Source organism: Haliotis asinina, chromosome 8, assembly GCF_037392515.1.
Source record: "Haliotis asinina isolate JCU_RB_2024 chromosome 8, JCU_Hal_asi_v2, whole genome shotgun sequence".
Lineage (NCBI taxonomy): Eukaryota > Metazoa > Mollusca > Gastropoda > Lepetellida > Haliotidae > Haliotis > Haliotis asinina.
In genome coordinates this window covers 37,518,957-37,534,926 of record NC_090287.1, presented here as the reverse complement: position 1 = coordinate 37,534,926, position 15,970 = coordinate 37,518,957, and the positions used below count along the sequence as shown (strand labels likewise).

Sequence of the window (15,970 nt, the reverse complement as noted above, 5' to 3'; positions counted from 1 at the left end):
TAGGTTGCTGAAGACTAGGGCTGCACTGGAGACTTTATGGTTTATATATTGTTATATTTTGAGGTTGAAGTTGTTTTTTGTATTCAGATAGTAATATTGTGTGTGGGTATCATTTCAGCTCACCCCGTTCCTCATCAGCCTACTTTTCTGCATCAAATGCACCACGGAGAGCTAGCAGTAACAACATAAACATCACACAGGAGGTAGTACAATAGCACAGTTTGTACAAAGATCCCTGCAGAATGTTCATTATGACCTGATATCAGGAGGCTGTACAGAAAGATTCTTACAGAATGCTCATTATTACCTGATATCAGGAGGCTGTACAGAAAGATTCTTACAGAATGCTATTATGACCTGATATCAGGAGGTTGTACAGAAAGATTCTTACAGAATGCTATTATGACCTGATATCAGGAGGCTTTACAGAAAGATTCTTACAGAATGCTCATTATGACCTGATATCAGGAGGCTGTACAAAAAGATTCTTACAGAATGCTCATTATGTATGGATGTACTTACTTCGATTTCATAGTTTGGAATATTTCTCAAAATAGCCAAGAAATTGTTGTCACAAGAAGTAGAATGTTAATGGAATCATTTATTCAGTGTTTAGGGCCTTGTCCTTTGTATGAGTGATAATTGAGAATGCATGCTAAATGTCTGAGTAAACCTTATTGTGTTTCAGGCTATAGATGATGAAATCCAGAGTATGAGAGAGGAGCACAGTCGATCCTCAGGCAGTCCTGATCTGATGGACACCAGCTCTCGGTAAGATATTAGACTCTACGGGACTTCACTGTCTGTTACTTCTGCATGCTGCTGCTACTTCTACTACTACGACCACGACTGCCACTTACCAGTGAAGATCTGTTAAAATTTGTCATCAGCAACCCATGCTTGTTTTAAGAGGCGACTGTCGAAATTGGGTGGTCAGGCTTGCTGACTTGGTTGACCCATGTGTCATTTTATCCCATTTGCATTGGTTGATGTTCATACTGTGGATCTCTGGGTTGTCTGATCCAGATTCAGTTATCATGATTTCTTTCCATAACTTGTGAATAAGTGAGTGAGTTTAGTTTTATGCCACATTTAGCAATGTTCCAGCAATATTACAGTGGGGGATATCTACCTTGTATTCATCTACAACAATGTCTTGGGTGAAGCATAATGGGTTACGCTTATGTGTAAGGCTCAAAGAGGAGATGGGGTCAAAGGCCCTTGAGTCAATTTGAGGATTAAAGATTTTTTTTTTTAATATAAATATTTGAGATGGCCCCTGATTTGAAACGCTTCACAGTACAATATATCTAGACACGGCTGGACACTTCGGTGTCAATTGAAAGGCAAATAAACGATCTTGATAGAAATGGCAGATGATAGCAAGGACGATAAAGCCACATAAAGGGGATGTGGTCAAACCAAACCCTCTCATTGGTCGACACTTGCTGTTGGCCACCATTTGTGTCAAGACCGTTTAGTTATTTTAAAAATCTTTAATCCTTGCTATGACACGATGGGGTATGATAGTTTAGGTGACAGTGGACTCAAGACCAATCTAAGGAAGGGAGATAACTCTAAATTAAATTTCTTAACAGTTGTTTTCAATATTTACACAGAACATAACTGTAATTCTCTTTAGATTATTGTCATATGTAATTCATCACATGTACATATTCACATACTGTTAAGTGCAACAATTTGTTTCGTGACATTAAATATGGGTCATTCTTCAAACTAACTTGGAAACAGAAGTAATTATGGGAGAGCTATTGCTTTGTCCACTTTGATAAACCAGAGAAACAGGAACATAATAAAATGTCTTGCAACCTGTATGGTTTATTAGCTAAACTGAATGTGTCACATGTTTGGTAATGTGGCATGAGGGTTATCAGTATTCCAGTTACTGGTATATCACAGCAATTTGGCTTGTAGTGATTTATGTCTCAGATATTTCACTTGAAACCCATGATGTTGTGCTGACCAGTATTTAAGCAAATACCATCAATTTTCATTGTACCCAGGGGAGGTAACTCTGCTAAGGGTATTTTGGTGCTTAAGGTGGTTTGGCCATTCTAAAGTAAAATGATAAGTGAACTGAGCATTTGAGGATATTTTTCTCATTCACTGAAATGCTGACAGCAAAATGTATGTAGGAATTATATTGATTGTGTTGCCACTGTTGTGTTTGCTAGTTTAATAAAAGACTAGTCATGTCAGCAGTGTGCTGCTAGTCAACACTGTTCTCATGATAATGTCTAGAATTGTCAACTTTATGTGCAGGTGAAAGAAATAAAATTCCAATTTACAGTCATAAATTTACGTAGTCGGCAAAAAAACCCACAACCACATGTCCGAGTTGGATTATGTCAAACGGATACATGAATTGATTTTTTTTCTTTTTTATTCTGTCACAGCCCTGAACAAATGTTGTTGTTTTTGTCATTCTAGATATGACTCCCAGTATGCATCACTGCAATCCTCCTTCAGTAACTATGCTGCCTATGCCAGGGACCACCTTGCGCGCAGTGAGCGGCGGATCCAGAACATTATCCACCAGGTGCCAGTCTGTCCACCATCACCTCGTATCTCACCCTGGGACAATCAGAGAAGTCGGCGCCAGTCTCTCTCCCCAGCCCCATCCGTAGTCAGTGACCTTCATGCCTCGACAGAGTCATTGGCCGAGTCTTCCTCCACCAGCTACATGTCCTTCGCTTCCAACATCTCCCCCAGCGATGAGAACAGGTACTCTCGGAGTCGACCAATCAGTTCCAGAGATGTCAAAGCCAAGATATCAAGGCGTGTCAGGAGATGAAAAGACCAATTCAAATTTCAACCAAATGAATGTCAAAAGTTGGATACTGTTTTTTGAAACAAATTTATTTGTTCAATCATAGCATACCTGTGATAAACACTTCCCACTTGTGCCAAATAAACTAATGATATTTGTTGTGTAATTTGATGAGTGCAAATACCACTTTATGCTGGGGCCTGTTTCTGGATACCTCAACACGACATTGCCTATTTATTCTACCTATCTGGCCTCTAGCGTTTGACAGTATTTGTCATATCTTTGGATGTGGTGCAAGCTCTAAGTCACCTCACCAATGATAGGAGTCATAGCAAAGAACAGTGTGAGATAATGTGCCTGCCAAAGATAGGTGTAGTCTTCAGGAAAACGCTCTGTGTTGGTTTCCCTGGAGCTGTTGGCTACTGAATGATGATTCCCTCCATATAGACAGCTGTGCAGAATGGCACATAGAGACTTAGCTATTTACAAAGGTCATTCTTAGTATTATTTATGAGGTTTTTATGATTTTTGTTGATAAATACTTATAACCAAAGCGAATTGTGATATGTGTGAATGAGGAAAACGTCTCACGTTTTATTACAATACATGTGCATCATTTGTCATGTTATCCCCAACATCAGATTCAGTTCGTATAGTCATGAAATGCCTGTAGTTTTGTTTTATATTTTTAGAAGACAGTTGTGTAGAAAAACATTTTAGAATCTTTCAGACGAAGTCAGACCCCATACCTGTGCCTTGAGACAAAAGTTTCTACTTGCTGTTTGTATTCAAGCCTTTGTTACTGGGGTTTTGACACAATTGAACAAACCCTGAATGTCTTCACGTTATATGGCTTTTTTTTATCATAGAACGTAATTTCTATTCTTGTTTATTGTTGCATGTTTTATTCATCGGTCATACAGTGTCACGTCTTTGTTGTAGTTTTTGATGGTTACACGATACTAGGCAGTATTACAAACAGATTGATTATCTTGTTCCTGTGTTTGTCATAATGTGTATGGCTCATTTTGTATGATATCATTTAATTTATTGTGAGTGAAAAAATTCTAGTTTTGAGTTAATGACACTATGGCTATGTAAAGAGTTCAGCTTTCAGTCTGGATATCATGAAATTTGCCTATTAATTAGAGAATGATTGAATCGCACACAATTTATTAACAGATGTTTTCACACACAGCACATTTCCATGATATTATGTCAAAAAACACTGATTTTGTTGTTGAAATTATTACTTTTTTATGTTCATGCCATCACTTCATTTTCAAAACATTGTAACTAATTGTTATTTTGTAAATATGTGTTTCCTCATATAAACTATATTTTCATAAACTTCAGTGGTCATGTTGTTCTTGTGAGTGTAGCCATCGAAGTATATCACTTTGTAATACTGCTATATAGTGTACACGTAGAGTTGCGTCCCTTGACCATGTTTAAACCTATAATTGTTGGTTTAAATCCCATTATGTTTATAGGTTTGCCAGCACCATAGTCACCAAACTGGTATACAGTTAAAACCTGTATCACTTAAACATTCTTCCATCAAATTGTAAGGTTATTGTGATACAAGAATATAATTACTAAGGATTTTAGTATATGAATATTGATCCTATATAGCATTGCTTCATGAGATGTCAGGTAGCCCAGTCTGCTGATTACACTGATGATCTGGCTTCCATTTCCTACATGCGAACTATGTGTGAAGCCAATTTCTGGTGTCACCCACCATTATATTGCTTGAATATTGCTAAAAGCGACATAAACACAAACTTACTGACTAGATCTAACTCTCTACCTGGATGTTCATTTCGAGGTTAAGAGATTAGGATTTTTGCCATTTCTCCACATTGTCATTGATACTGTTCATGTAGTCATAGCACAAGTTATATGTGTATCTAAAAAAAATATGAATAATCCAAAGCACACTGAATCACAATTCAGAACAGATTTTAAAGGTTTCAGTGATCCATAAAAACCCATGGTGTCTAAACTGGAACTATATATTGAAAATAACAGCTTAAATGAAAAAAAAATGCTACAAATTTGTGTACTGGTATGCCATATTGTTTAGAAGGTTTTTAAGTCATGAAATCTGGAATGCGTACAATTTCTGGTTAAATATCCAAGCTTTTCTCAAAGACAGGACAGGAATTCTTTAATTAGGGACTTGAGTATCTGACAGATTATTAGATAGAAAAACATTTGAAAAACGTGTAAACAGTTACAGATATATTTGGTAGTAAATTTTCATTTTTATCAAATTATTTGAATATTCAGGATCTGGAAATAGCATTATTGAACTTCCTCAAGGTTTTGCAGCACATTGAATCACAAAGTTTAAACTGCTGATGTGTATCAACATCAAAAAGGAAAATGAACTGAAATTGGAAATTATCAATTGTTATATTTTAGTTCAAAATTTAGTCACGCGAATGTTTCAGTCAATTTGATTCTTGCTTGAATGAAAGGTTTACCTTGAAGCACAAGTTTCAAGAAAGATTTGTTTGGAGTAATTAAACGAACCAGATATCTTTAAATGTATGCCCAATACACTCAAATGATAGGTGCAGTTGTTTGGATGACACGTATGCATTAATCCTGTTTTTGTATTAGGATGTCCCTTGTGATTGACATATTGCTTAAAGACAGATACCTATTTCCTCCATTAAACACAGGACCTCAAATACACACTAACCTCTAATTGATGCCACGTCAAACGGTTTGTCGAAAGAAACAGACTTTAACAATAACATGCTGTAGTTGATGAACTGTGCCACAGAACAGATGCCATGTCAATGACTTGCTGAAATTATACACACACATTTGCATCTGATGGGGGACATATTTTAAGATGTTTTGCTGTGTCAGCACTTCTTTCAGGTACAGCAGAATGGACATACGGTATATAACTATACCTCTCCTCTCTTTTCTTTGGATATTAGTATATTGGATGTCTGTATGATTACTGTAATATTCACCCAGTATGTCATACATGCACAATAGTGTATGTTCCATGATAATACTCATTATGAAATAGAATTAAATACTTAATACAGTAAGAGTTAAGTTACGATCCACTTCATGACACATATTGTGATACTGGTTAAGGATTGAAACAATTTTCATTAATGGTGACTATTTGGTAAAGAGTCAAAATTTTAATTGACACTCATCTGCCATGGATTGTTTTGTCCAAACTTTTACATGTAAAGATCTATTTGTCAGATGGAAAAAAGTTAACTTCGACAGAAAGATCAAAAGTGGGATGAAACATTGTACATGTATATCAGGGAGTATCAGTTGTTGGTCCACAGTCTTTCAGAATGTTGGTCCTTTGGCTGGAATCCGACTGAAAACCACTTGGACCCACAGCTTTTGTTTGGTGAAGGTCCATGTGGCCTTGTTTGGTGGGAATTACTTATAATGTAGGTCAGTTATAGGGCCTACTTGTTTAATCAGGACTCACAACTTTTATGGTTCTGCATGTAGGACCTGCAACTTTTGTGGGGTTATGGGCACTGTTCTCCACTCCATAGCATCAGCAGAGCATGAGCCCATCCCAGAGAATCATCACAGATACAGCAAACTATGCTTAAATCAGTCACGCTCGTAACAAACTGATGGATATAACAAACCATTTTGTAGTCTCTGTCACCTGTGTATTGTAGACAGAGGATACTATGTCCTTCTGTGTAATACCATTTTTATTTAACAAGTTAATGGTATTTCACAGAAGCAAGTTTAATATTCTGTTTATTATTCACCAACATAAATTGACAGAAACTGCGGCGAAATTGCCTACAGTCTGAGGACTCTCAACTTTCCATGAGTCAAGCAAGGTTTAGTCAGATTGTGACAGTGACATTAGCATTGTGACGTCACAACTTTGAACCATTTTGACATCATACATCAAGCGGTATTACACTTGTGTAATACTGCCGTAAAAATATTACACTGCAGTATCTTCAACGGGCGATTAATAAGAATCATGATTTTATAAAACTAGAATTAGTGGTCCTTTGTGTTGATTATACCTATGGTATATAGTATATCAGGCAGATGAACCTTGAAGAAACCCTAAAAGCATACTCTGTGGAACACTCAAGGCTCGTCACATTCTCTGCATCCCCTTGGTCTATCACACAATAGCATGCCATCAGCCCAGTGACCAGTCCCATGGAAGCCAATGGTATACTGACACATTTAGCACCTGGCCCAAGTCAAGGTTCCAGCATTAACCCAGATCTATTCTCATTGTGACCATTGCAGATGTCTAGTGCCCAGTATACATGATCCCTGATTATGTTGAAACTGATCCATGAATGCCAGGGTTTAGCAATATTGTGAAATCAACAAACAACATAACACTAAGTATTATCCAATGTATGTGTATTCAAACCTAGTAGTAATGGCAATTGTGACAACACAATATGGTGGAATAATGCTAACTGTTCAGCGCTATCTGACAGGTACTAAAATGTAATTTAGTAGAAGTGAATGTTCTGTACACAGGTTCCATCTTTGTTCTGTCCGAGTCAAGACAGCTTAGCTATGTAAGTGTTCAGAGAAAGGCTTTGGTTGTAAGTTTTGGATTGTGGGTGCTCAAGTTACACTGTTAATATTCCTGAAAGCCATGTGTGTTTTCTACAGTTCATATTCCTGAAAGTCATGTGTGTTTTCTACAGTTCATTGCATACTTGTACTGTATTGATGTTGCTTGATAAAAAACCTGTTAAATGAGACAGTATGTTTTTTATGCCAATTTTGACAACATTCCAGCAGTATGATGGCGAGGGACACCAGTGATGGACTTCACATATTGTACCCACGTGGGGAATTGAACCCAGGTCTTTGGCATGGCAGGGCACTTTATCCACTAGGCTACCCCATAGTCTCTCTCCATGTGTAATAAGCTCTTGACGGAGGAGTGTTAAATCAATCACTGATCAAAAGGCCCAGGTTCATTTCCCCGTATGGCTACAATGCATGAAGCCCATTTCTTGTCTCACTTGCCATGATAGGCCTGGAATGTTGCTAAAAGTGGCATCAAACTAATCAGTCAATAACTTCCATCAGAATCCCATCTAGGACTTATAGTTAAATATCAAGTATGTATTGGCTGGCCACACTTGCTGTGGCGGTGATAATCTCAGAAGGTCAGTTGCCCAATGTATGATGCCTTAGCATGCTACCATACTCATATGGGTACCTTCACATACCCAATATACCCCACCAATGGTTAAAGCATTTACATGTTCAAAGGTTAAAGATGGCTTTCACTTCACAGACTCAAAACAGGAAGAGTCCACGGTGAAGGACTTGTTACATTTATTGATGGGTGGTGGGATAGCCTACTGGTTAAAGTGTTCAGTAATCACACTGAAGACACGGTTTCAATTCCCCAGATGGGTACAATGTGTGAAGCCTATTTCTGGTGTCCCCTGTTGTGATATTGCTGGAACATTGAAAAAAACAGTGTAAAGCTAACCTCACTCACTCACTCACGGTGGCTCCAATGTCATGAAGCAACTTTCACTTACAGACAGCTCAGTGTAGGTGTTCAGTAGCATGTCAAACTAATAATCACTCCTGTTAACTGCTATGTTGCCACATTGTGAAGTGAATTATCACAAATGAGGCCTGAGAGAGTGATTGGTCAAGTGTTCAATAGCCGACTACCCAGTCAAGAGGGATCAGCTTAGATAATTGTTGTGTGGGAGCTAACATTGTCATGCCTTTGTGGGTACTAGCTGTGTGTGTGTCTATACCAAGCATACCACGTCCTGGGAGCTGGCGGCTGGTCTGATTGCCAGGAGTTGGTAACAGGGAGCTATATACAGTGAGAAATCTACTGGCTGTATGGGGACATGAAGGAGGCTTGCAACCTGAACAGGTAAAGGTTTCTTGTTAGCACTTCTTCTTGTGTGTATGTACTGATAGTTAAAGGTATACTAGGGATTTGTTTAGACCTTTCCAGAGGCTGATATCAACAATTTTTATGCTGACAACTTTATTGAAAAAAAACCTTGCAATTGGATCTATATCATTTCCAAAATCATGCAATAACTAATATTTTGTTTTGTCACTGCGGAGGTAACCTGTATCTTCAGTGATAAGAGAGTGACTGAGAGGAAGATGTTTTAATTCTTAGTTTGATGTAATGTGACTGATTTCTGGGAACTCTGAAGTAAATTGCAGCTTTAAATAACAAAATGTTTATTTTACTAATTTACCTACCTGCCTGAGGTATTTTGTTTCTAATACTAGGTAAATCCCTGACACCAAACAATATGAATTAGTTTCATTTTATGCTTGCTGCCAATGAATCACTCATGTAAGTTTTGATTGAGGATATTCCATTATGTCTTGACGTATCTGCTTACTAGATATGTATGGTTTGTGTGAAGCACATGTATATAAGTTTAAAAATATAGGGATATTGGACTGACAAGATCGATAAAATGCAAATGATGAACTCCAAGGAGGAAACAAATGATGACAAGAAATTGAGGGAAAATGTGACAATTTATTCCATTCCTTTGGAAATGTTTCATCAGTATGGATATGTATTGCTTTTCCTCATATGCATTGGTTAGTGATATGCATGCAAAATGGAATATCCCCTTCTTTTTTTTATCCCCCCGCATTACATGCCGGGGGATATAGTCGACCCCTCGTCTGTCCGTCCGTCCGTCCGTCTGTCTGAAATCATTTTGTTTCCTGAGCATAACTCAAAAACAGCTCAATATTTTTAGACCAAAATGGATAGATATAATAATCTGAACCTATAGTTGTGCCTTTTGCTATTTAGAGGTTTTTGGCATTTTTATTTTTTTTGTTTTTGTTTTTCCATTGAACATTTTGGAGTCAGTCTAATGGTGGGGTGGGCTTCGTTTCCGGAGCAGAACTCAAAAACCATGATTACACGATGCCATTTAGAAAGTGGTCAAATGCAACATGTGTCATATTTGGGATTTCACTTTCTTAGTAAAGTACAAATTCTAGTACTTTTTTTCGGTTGAGTCCCATCCGGTTGAGTCCCATCCGGGATTCGAACCCGCACCCTCAGAGTCAGGCACCTAATCGCCAGCACACAAAGTCAGCCGCCTAGCCTAGTGGAAGTCGCGGTGGCTGAGCAGGCTAGGCGGCTGACTTTGTGTGCTGGCGATTAGGTGCCTGACTCTGAGGGTGCGGGTTCGAATCCCGGATGGGACTCAACCGAAAAAAGTACTAGAATTTGTACTTTACTAAGAAAGTGAAATCCCAAATATGACATATGTTGAACTCAAAAACCATTCAATATTTTTCTGCAAAACTTGGTAGATATATCAATCAGGACCAAAAGTGGTGCCTTTTGCTATGTGTAGGTTCTTGGGATTTATTATTTTCTCAGTTTCCATGGAAACGTTTCGGACTTAGTCTCAAAAGTGAGAGGTGTGCAGAACTGAATAACTTCTTAACATCTGTCAGTAAAACTTGGTAGAATATGTGTGGCAGACCCCGAAGTGGTGCCTTTTGGTATTTACAGGTTTTTGAGATTTATTATTATCTTGGTTTCCATGGAAACATTTTGGACGTAGTTTCAAAATGGAGGGATGGGATTCGTCTCTGGAGCAGAACTCAAAAACTGTTCAATATTTTGTCCTTTCAAGTATGTGGGGGCTGGGGGAATATGTCATCTTCTGATGACTCTTGTTTCAAATATATAACAGGCTATTTTCCTTGGTCCATAGACTCCTCAGTTTCACATGCTATAGAATAAATATTCCACATTGTATTGTCTGCTAGTTTCACATGCTACTGCTTATGATTGCACACCAACCAGTACACCATCATTCACCAAGATCAGTTCCACTGAGAACTTAGTTCTAGCAGGAACAGATGTAACTAGTAATTTGTATCTCTGGTAAAACTGGTTCCACATGGTTAGAGAAAAAGTATTGACCAATTTTCAGGAAACTGAACACACTGGCAGAAGGCTGCATGAAAACTTTGAAGTATGATGAATTTCTATTCAACCATGATGTCAACATAACGGCATTATGTGAATCACCCATAAAGATCTAGGTCACATTTGGTCTTCAGAACCCTTGTTTGTCATAATACGGGATTGGGTGATCAGATTTGCTGACTTGGTTGACCCGTGGATTCCATTTGGGGGAATCGATGATTATGCTGTTGATCACTGGATTGCCTGGTCCGGGCACCCTACCCTACTCATTAAAAAAAAACATAATAAAGACACTCTCTACTATGAAAGAAAATTTTTGTTCTCACACTACTAATGTACTTTGTTATCTACATTTTATGTACGTATGTACGTACGCACGCACGCAGGCACGCACGCATGTACGCATGCACATACATACATGCATACAAATACTTGTATAGCGCCAATATCAGTACACCGCTCAAAGGCGCTTTGGCTCTAAGATGGTATTGATATCACATAGAGTTCAAATGCTTCAGCATACAGACATGTCTTTAGATCTGATTTATAAAAAGCTAAATCTTGTGTTCTGAGGTGAGATGGCAGATTATTCCATAATTACATAATTTCCAGTGGATGCCAAGACAGCAGAGACTTTCAGCTCCTGATAACAGTCTGACTGAGACATCAATAAGGTAGTGAAAAGCTGGAAACGGCACTAAGTTATGCTATGTGGTAACAGTGAGTGAGTGAGTGAGTTTAGTTTTACGCCGCACTCAGCAATATTCCAGTTAAATTGCGGTGGTCTGTAAATAATCGAGACTGGACCAGACAATCCAGTGACCAACAACATGCGCATCGATATGCGCAATTGGGAACCGATGACATGTGTCAACCAAGTCAGCGAGTCTGACCACCCGATCCCGTTAGTCGCCTCTTATGACAAGCATAGCCACCTTTTATGGCAAGCACGTGTTGCTGAAGGCTTATTCTATCCCCGGACCTTCACGGGTCTATGTTGTAACATTTATAGTTGTTGATATGGTGGCCCAGGAAAAGCCTGAGTAATATTACATAACCTTCCCTGTCATTACATAGGTTGGGTATAACAGCCATATTTAAACATGCATATGTAAGACATAAGCCCAACATTATGAAGACTGGATTTATCATAGGGTTATACGATAAGCTGATACATGAGCTGTACTATGTCCTGATAAGAAAATAAATATGGACTTACTGTTATTGATAATTTCATTAGAATCTCAGGGATCAAATCAGCTTCTCAAGATATCATTTGCTGAGAATCTGTTATATCAAATGGCTGCTGTGTAAATTATTGAATATGATAGGGATTATTATGGTGAATACAACAGATATTCGGCAAGGTGAATAATGCAGATATGAAGCATAGTGAATAAATTACATATGAAGCATAGTTACTAAACATTATAAGAAGCATAGTGAATAAAGCATATAGGAAGCACATGAATAAAGTACATATGTAGCATGGTGAATAATGCTGAAATGAAGCAGGTAAATAAAAACCATTTGAAACATAGTGAATAAAGCAGATAGGAAGCATGGTTAAGAAAGCAAACATGAAGCTTAGTGAATTAAGAACACTTGAGGCATGTGATTAAAGCACATATGAAGCATAGTGAATAAAGATTACATAAAATGGAAAATAAAGCATGGTAAATAAAATCATAACATATGGAATATTAAACACAACACCCTAGCTTTATTAGTGGCGTGTGTTTGTATATGGTAGCATTAACAACTCTCCATTCACAGTGAGTTGCTAAATCAGAGCTAAATCAGTTGTAAGTATGGCATTAATGAAGCCTCCAGCTCACAATACAGACTTGTGTAGGTACACTAAGCTGTTCTCTGTTTTCCCTTGTAGTACCAACCAGGCCATGTGTACATACATACCTGAGGTAACTCTCTGTACACTCACCATGCAGTGTGTTACAGTAGGTATTGCTCTCCATTATGTAAGATGTGACCTGTTTTCACTGCCATACAACCAGCACACGTATTCCTGGTGTGTGTATGTATGTGAGTGTGTGTGTTTGTTGGCAGGCTAGGATCCCTTTATGAGGAGTATATTGTCACGTACAGTAAATGATAAGAAAAGATCTGTAAGCTTCACATACTAAACAAAATATCTGCGCATTAAAAAAAATACATTGCTGCCAGATGTTTTGGGGTTTTTTTTATAGAAGATTTAGATTTATGGTGTTTGGACAGAAGACCAGTCTCCATACAAAATCCCAGGACTAAGAAGACCAGTGAGGGAGTATGTGGGCATGGTTTTCTAAATGTTCCATCAGTATCATGACAGGGGACACCCTAGTGGTAGCCCAGTGGTTAAACCTTTCACTCATCATGCCAAAGGTCCCAGTTCGATTCCCCTCATGGGTACAGTGTATGAGACCCATTTCTGATATGATATCACAGAAATATTGCTAAAAACAACTAAATTCACTCATGCACTTACGCATGACAAGTAGATGCCAAAAAATCAAATGTTTTGTCCTTTGGCATTCTGTCCTCACCATTGATCTCCTTAGCAGGTTAGTTAGGACATCAACAATCACAGACTCAAAACTATAGGAATTACCAGGAGGGAGTAATTAACTGGTGTGTAGAGGTAAACGAGAGCTCAACCTTCACCTCCAGCTCATTACTGAGACATATGGCATGGTGTATGATTAATGAGCAAATCTAGCAATCAGTCCCATGTAAAGAATAGCTCATATGGCCATTAACTGGAGGTGTGAGCAGGGCCGTAGAGCAGAGGTCCAGTATCTCAACTGTCTCTGTCTCTTCTTCAAGCATGTGAGTAAAGCTCCATGAATTTCACAGTTTTAGTACTTGATCTTGGTCAAAATGTATGCATTGATTGCCTTTAGATGTGATAAAATATTTAGTGAGTAAAATTTCTTGTTTCATCTACAGTGTATCAACCAGTTAGTAACATCAAGCTCTGAATCTAAGACTGTTCATTGACAAAATTGTGTGATGCAACAATATAATTACCAAAGTTTAGTATATTAATAACGATCATACATAGCATTGCTTTGAGAGATGTGTGGCAATCAGTAGCTTAATGGTTAATTCATATCTGTTCATGAAACTGAAGATCTGGGTTCAATTCCTGACATGTGAGAAGCCAGTTTCAGGTGTCCTCACCACGATATTCCTGGAATATTCCGACAAGCGGCATAAAACCGTACTCAACGTCTGGTAGACATTGTTCAACCACTGACTGCTCTTAATTCCCATGTGAATACTTCCTTGGCTTGTTCCAAGCATGAAAACAACACAAAAATGTTATCAAGATTATTGAACCATGTTTGCTCCAGGGGGGGTAATAACAGCTTTCTTGCTGAAAGCAATTTCCTTTCTCAATGACCAAGTGATTTTATCAGAATTGTATGTCATTTCTTGTTTGATTGATGTGAAACCTGAGATGAATCAATGTTTGGCAGGAAAGATTTTCAGAAGCACCACTAGGACACAATGAGACTTCTAGAACATGAATAACTCACTTCTGTGGTTGCCATCAAAGTATGTCACTTTATGTTTCACAAGTAGAGTTGCAAGAGTATATTTTTAATTTATGAAGATATTTATATATTTGATGTACATGTGTCTTTCCTTTTTCTGTAAATTTGACATCTGGCAGCATAGATTTAATTATCTGAGATTTGTAGACAAATGTTGATGTTGAACACCTGGCACTACCATTCAGGTGAAGCGTCAAGGTTTAGGAACACAGGTACAGAGGTATGTCTGTTAAGTGTTGTAAGGTCATTTGTAATAATAGCTGTCCTATGTGATGGTTTGCAGTGTTAAAGGATCTGTGTTCAGGATTGGTCGTTAGCAACCCATGCTTGTTGTTCAAGACAAGTAACAGGGTCGGGGTGGTTGCCATGGGTGACACATGATATCATATCCCAAATGCATGGATTGATGCTCATGCTGTTGAACACTAGATTATCTGCTCCAGACTTGATTATTACAGACCGCTGCCATATAGCTGGAATACTGCTGAGTGTTACATCAAACAACAAAGTAAACCAAACCCCCCCAAAAGCATTAAAGTGATCCAAATTTGACTGCATGATAATATACTAGTAGATTTATATGGCTTTGAAGCAAATATGAAACAGGTTTGACAGAACAAGACACTGTTAGGTTGCAGCTTAAGACCAACAGAAAGCAGATAATTCTTTGGGGAAATTTAAAGATCAATCATTCATAGTTTTTATGTGTTTGTGTCAGTGTGCACATGTTGGTGTTTCCATGTAAAATGGCAGGTTCATAAGTAAAACATCCATTGTGTAATGATGCTTGCCAGTCACTGTGTATAGTGCTGCTGTGTTGAGTCAACAGAAGAGGTAGGGGTAGATTTGCAGCCCCATGGGTAGGTGGCAGGGTGCTGGAGGCACGGATTGTCTCAGAGGTGGGTGGCTATCCAAAGGCATTGACTGTCTCAGGGGTGGGTGCCTAGGGTGCTGGCAGCACTGACTGTCTCAAGGGTGGTGCCTTGAGTGCTGGAATCATTGACTGTCTCAGGGTTTGTGCTTTACATAGGGTGGTGGAATCATGGACTGTCTGAGGTTGGGTGCCTAGGGTGGTGGTGTCACTGACTGTCTCAAGGTTGGTGCTTTGCTTAGGGTGGTGGTGTCATTGACTGTCTCAAGGTTGGTGCTTTGCTTAGGGTGGTGGAGTCATTGACTCTCTCATTGTGGGTGCCTAGGTTTGTAGAGTCATTGACTCTCTCATTGTGGGTGCCTAGGTTTGTAGAGTCATTGACTGTCTCAGGGTGGATGCCTAGGGTTGTGGAGTCATTGACTCTCTCATTGTGGGTGCCTAGGGTTGTAGAGTCATTGACTGTCTCAGGGTGGATGCCTAGGGTTGTGGAGTCATTGACTGTCTCAGGGTGGGTGCCTAGGTTTGTGGAGTCATTGACTGTCTCAGGGTGGATGCCTAGGGTTGTGGAGTCATTGACTGTCTCAGGGTGGGTGCCTAGGTTTGTGGAGTCATTGACTGTCTCAAGGTTGCTGTTTTGCATAGGGAGGTGGAGTCATTGACTGTCTCAGGGTGGGTGCCTAGGGTTGTGGTGTCATTGACTGTCTCAGGGTGGATGCCGAGGATGGTGGAGTCATTAACTGTCTCAATTTGGTGTATATTGTATCCCAGCTACTGATTCTCTC

General features: G+C 38.8%; 2 protein-coding genes across 2 annotated transcripts in view; one reads left to right on the top strand and one right to left on the bottom strand.

The window, feature by feature from the left end:
* The window catches only part of LOC137295256 (uncharacterized), an 82,991-nt gene extending 78,850 nt beyond the window's left edge, over nt 1-4,141 (top strand). The window contains exons 27-29 of the mRNA XM_067826574.1: nt 119-203; nt 689-771; nt 2,452-4,141. Coding sequence (XP_067682675.1) covers nt 119-203; nt 689-771; nt 2,452-2,815 — 532 coding nt within the window. The 3' untranslated portion in view covers nt 2,816-4,141. The remainder of the gene's footprint in view (nt 1-118; nt 204-688; nt 772-2,451) is intronic.
* An 11,285-nt stretch (nt 4,142-15,426) lies between these two features.
* On the bottom strand, nt 15,427-15,828 carry LOC137295255 (uncharacterized). Its single transcript, XM_067826573.1, has one exon. The coding sequence runs from the start codon at nt 15,826-15,828 to the stop codon at nt 15,427-15,429; it is 402 nt and encodes a 133-aa protein (XP_067682674.1).
* Between the last annotated feature and the right edge of the window lie 142 nt (nt 15,829-15,970).

What these genes read in the sequence shown, in the direction of transcription:
- LOC137295255 (XM_067826573.1), bottom strand. Translation starts at nt 15,828, where the DNA reads ATGCAAAACAGCAACCTTGAGACAGTCAATGACTCCACAAACCTAGGC.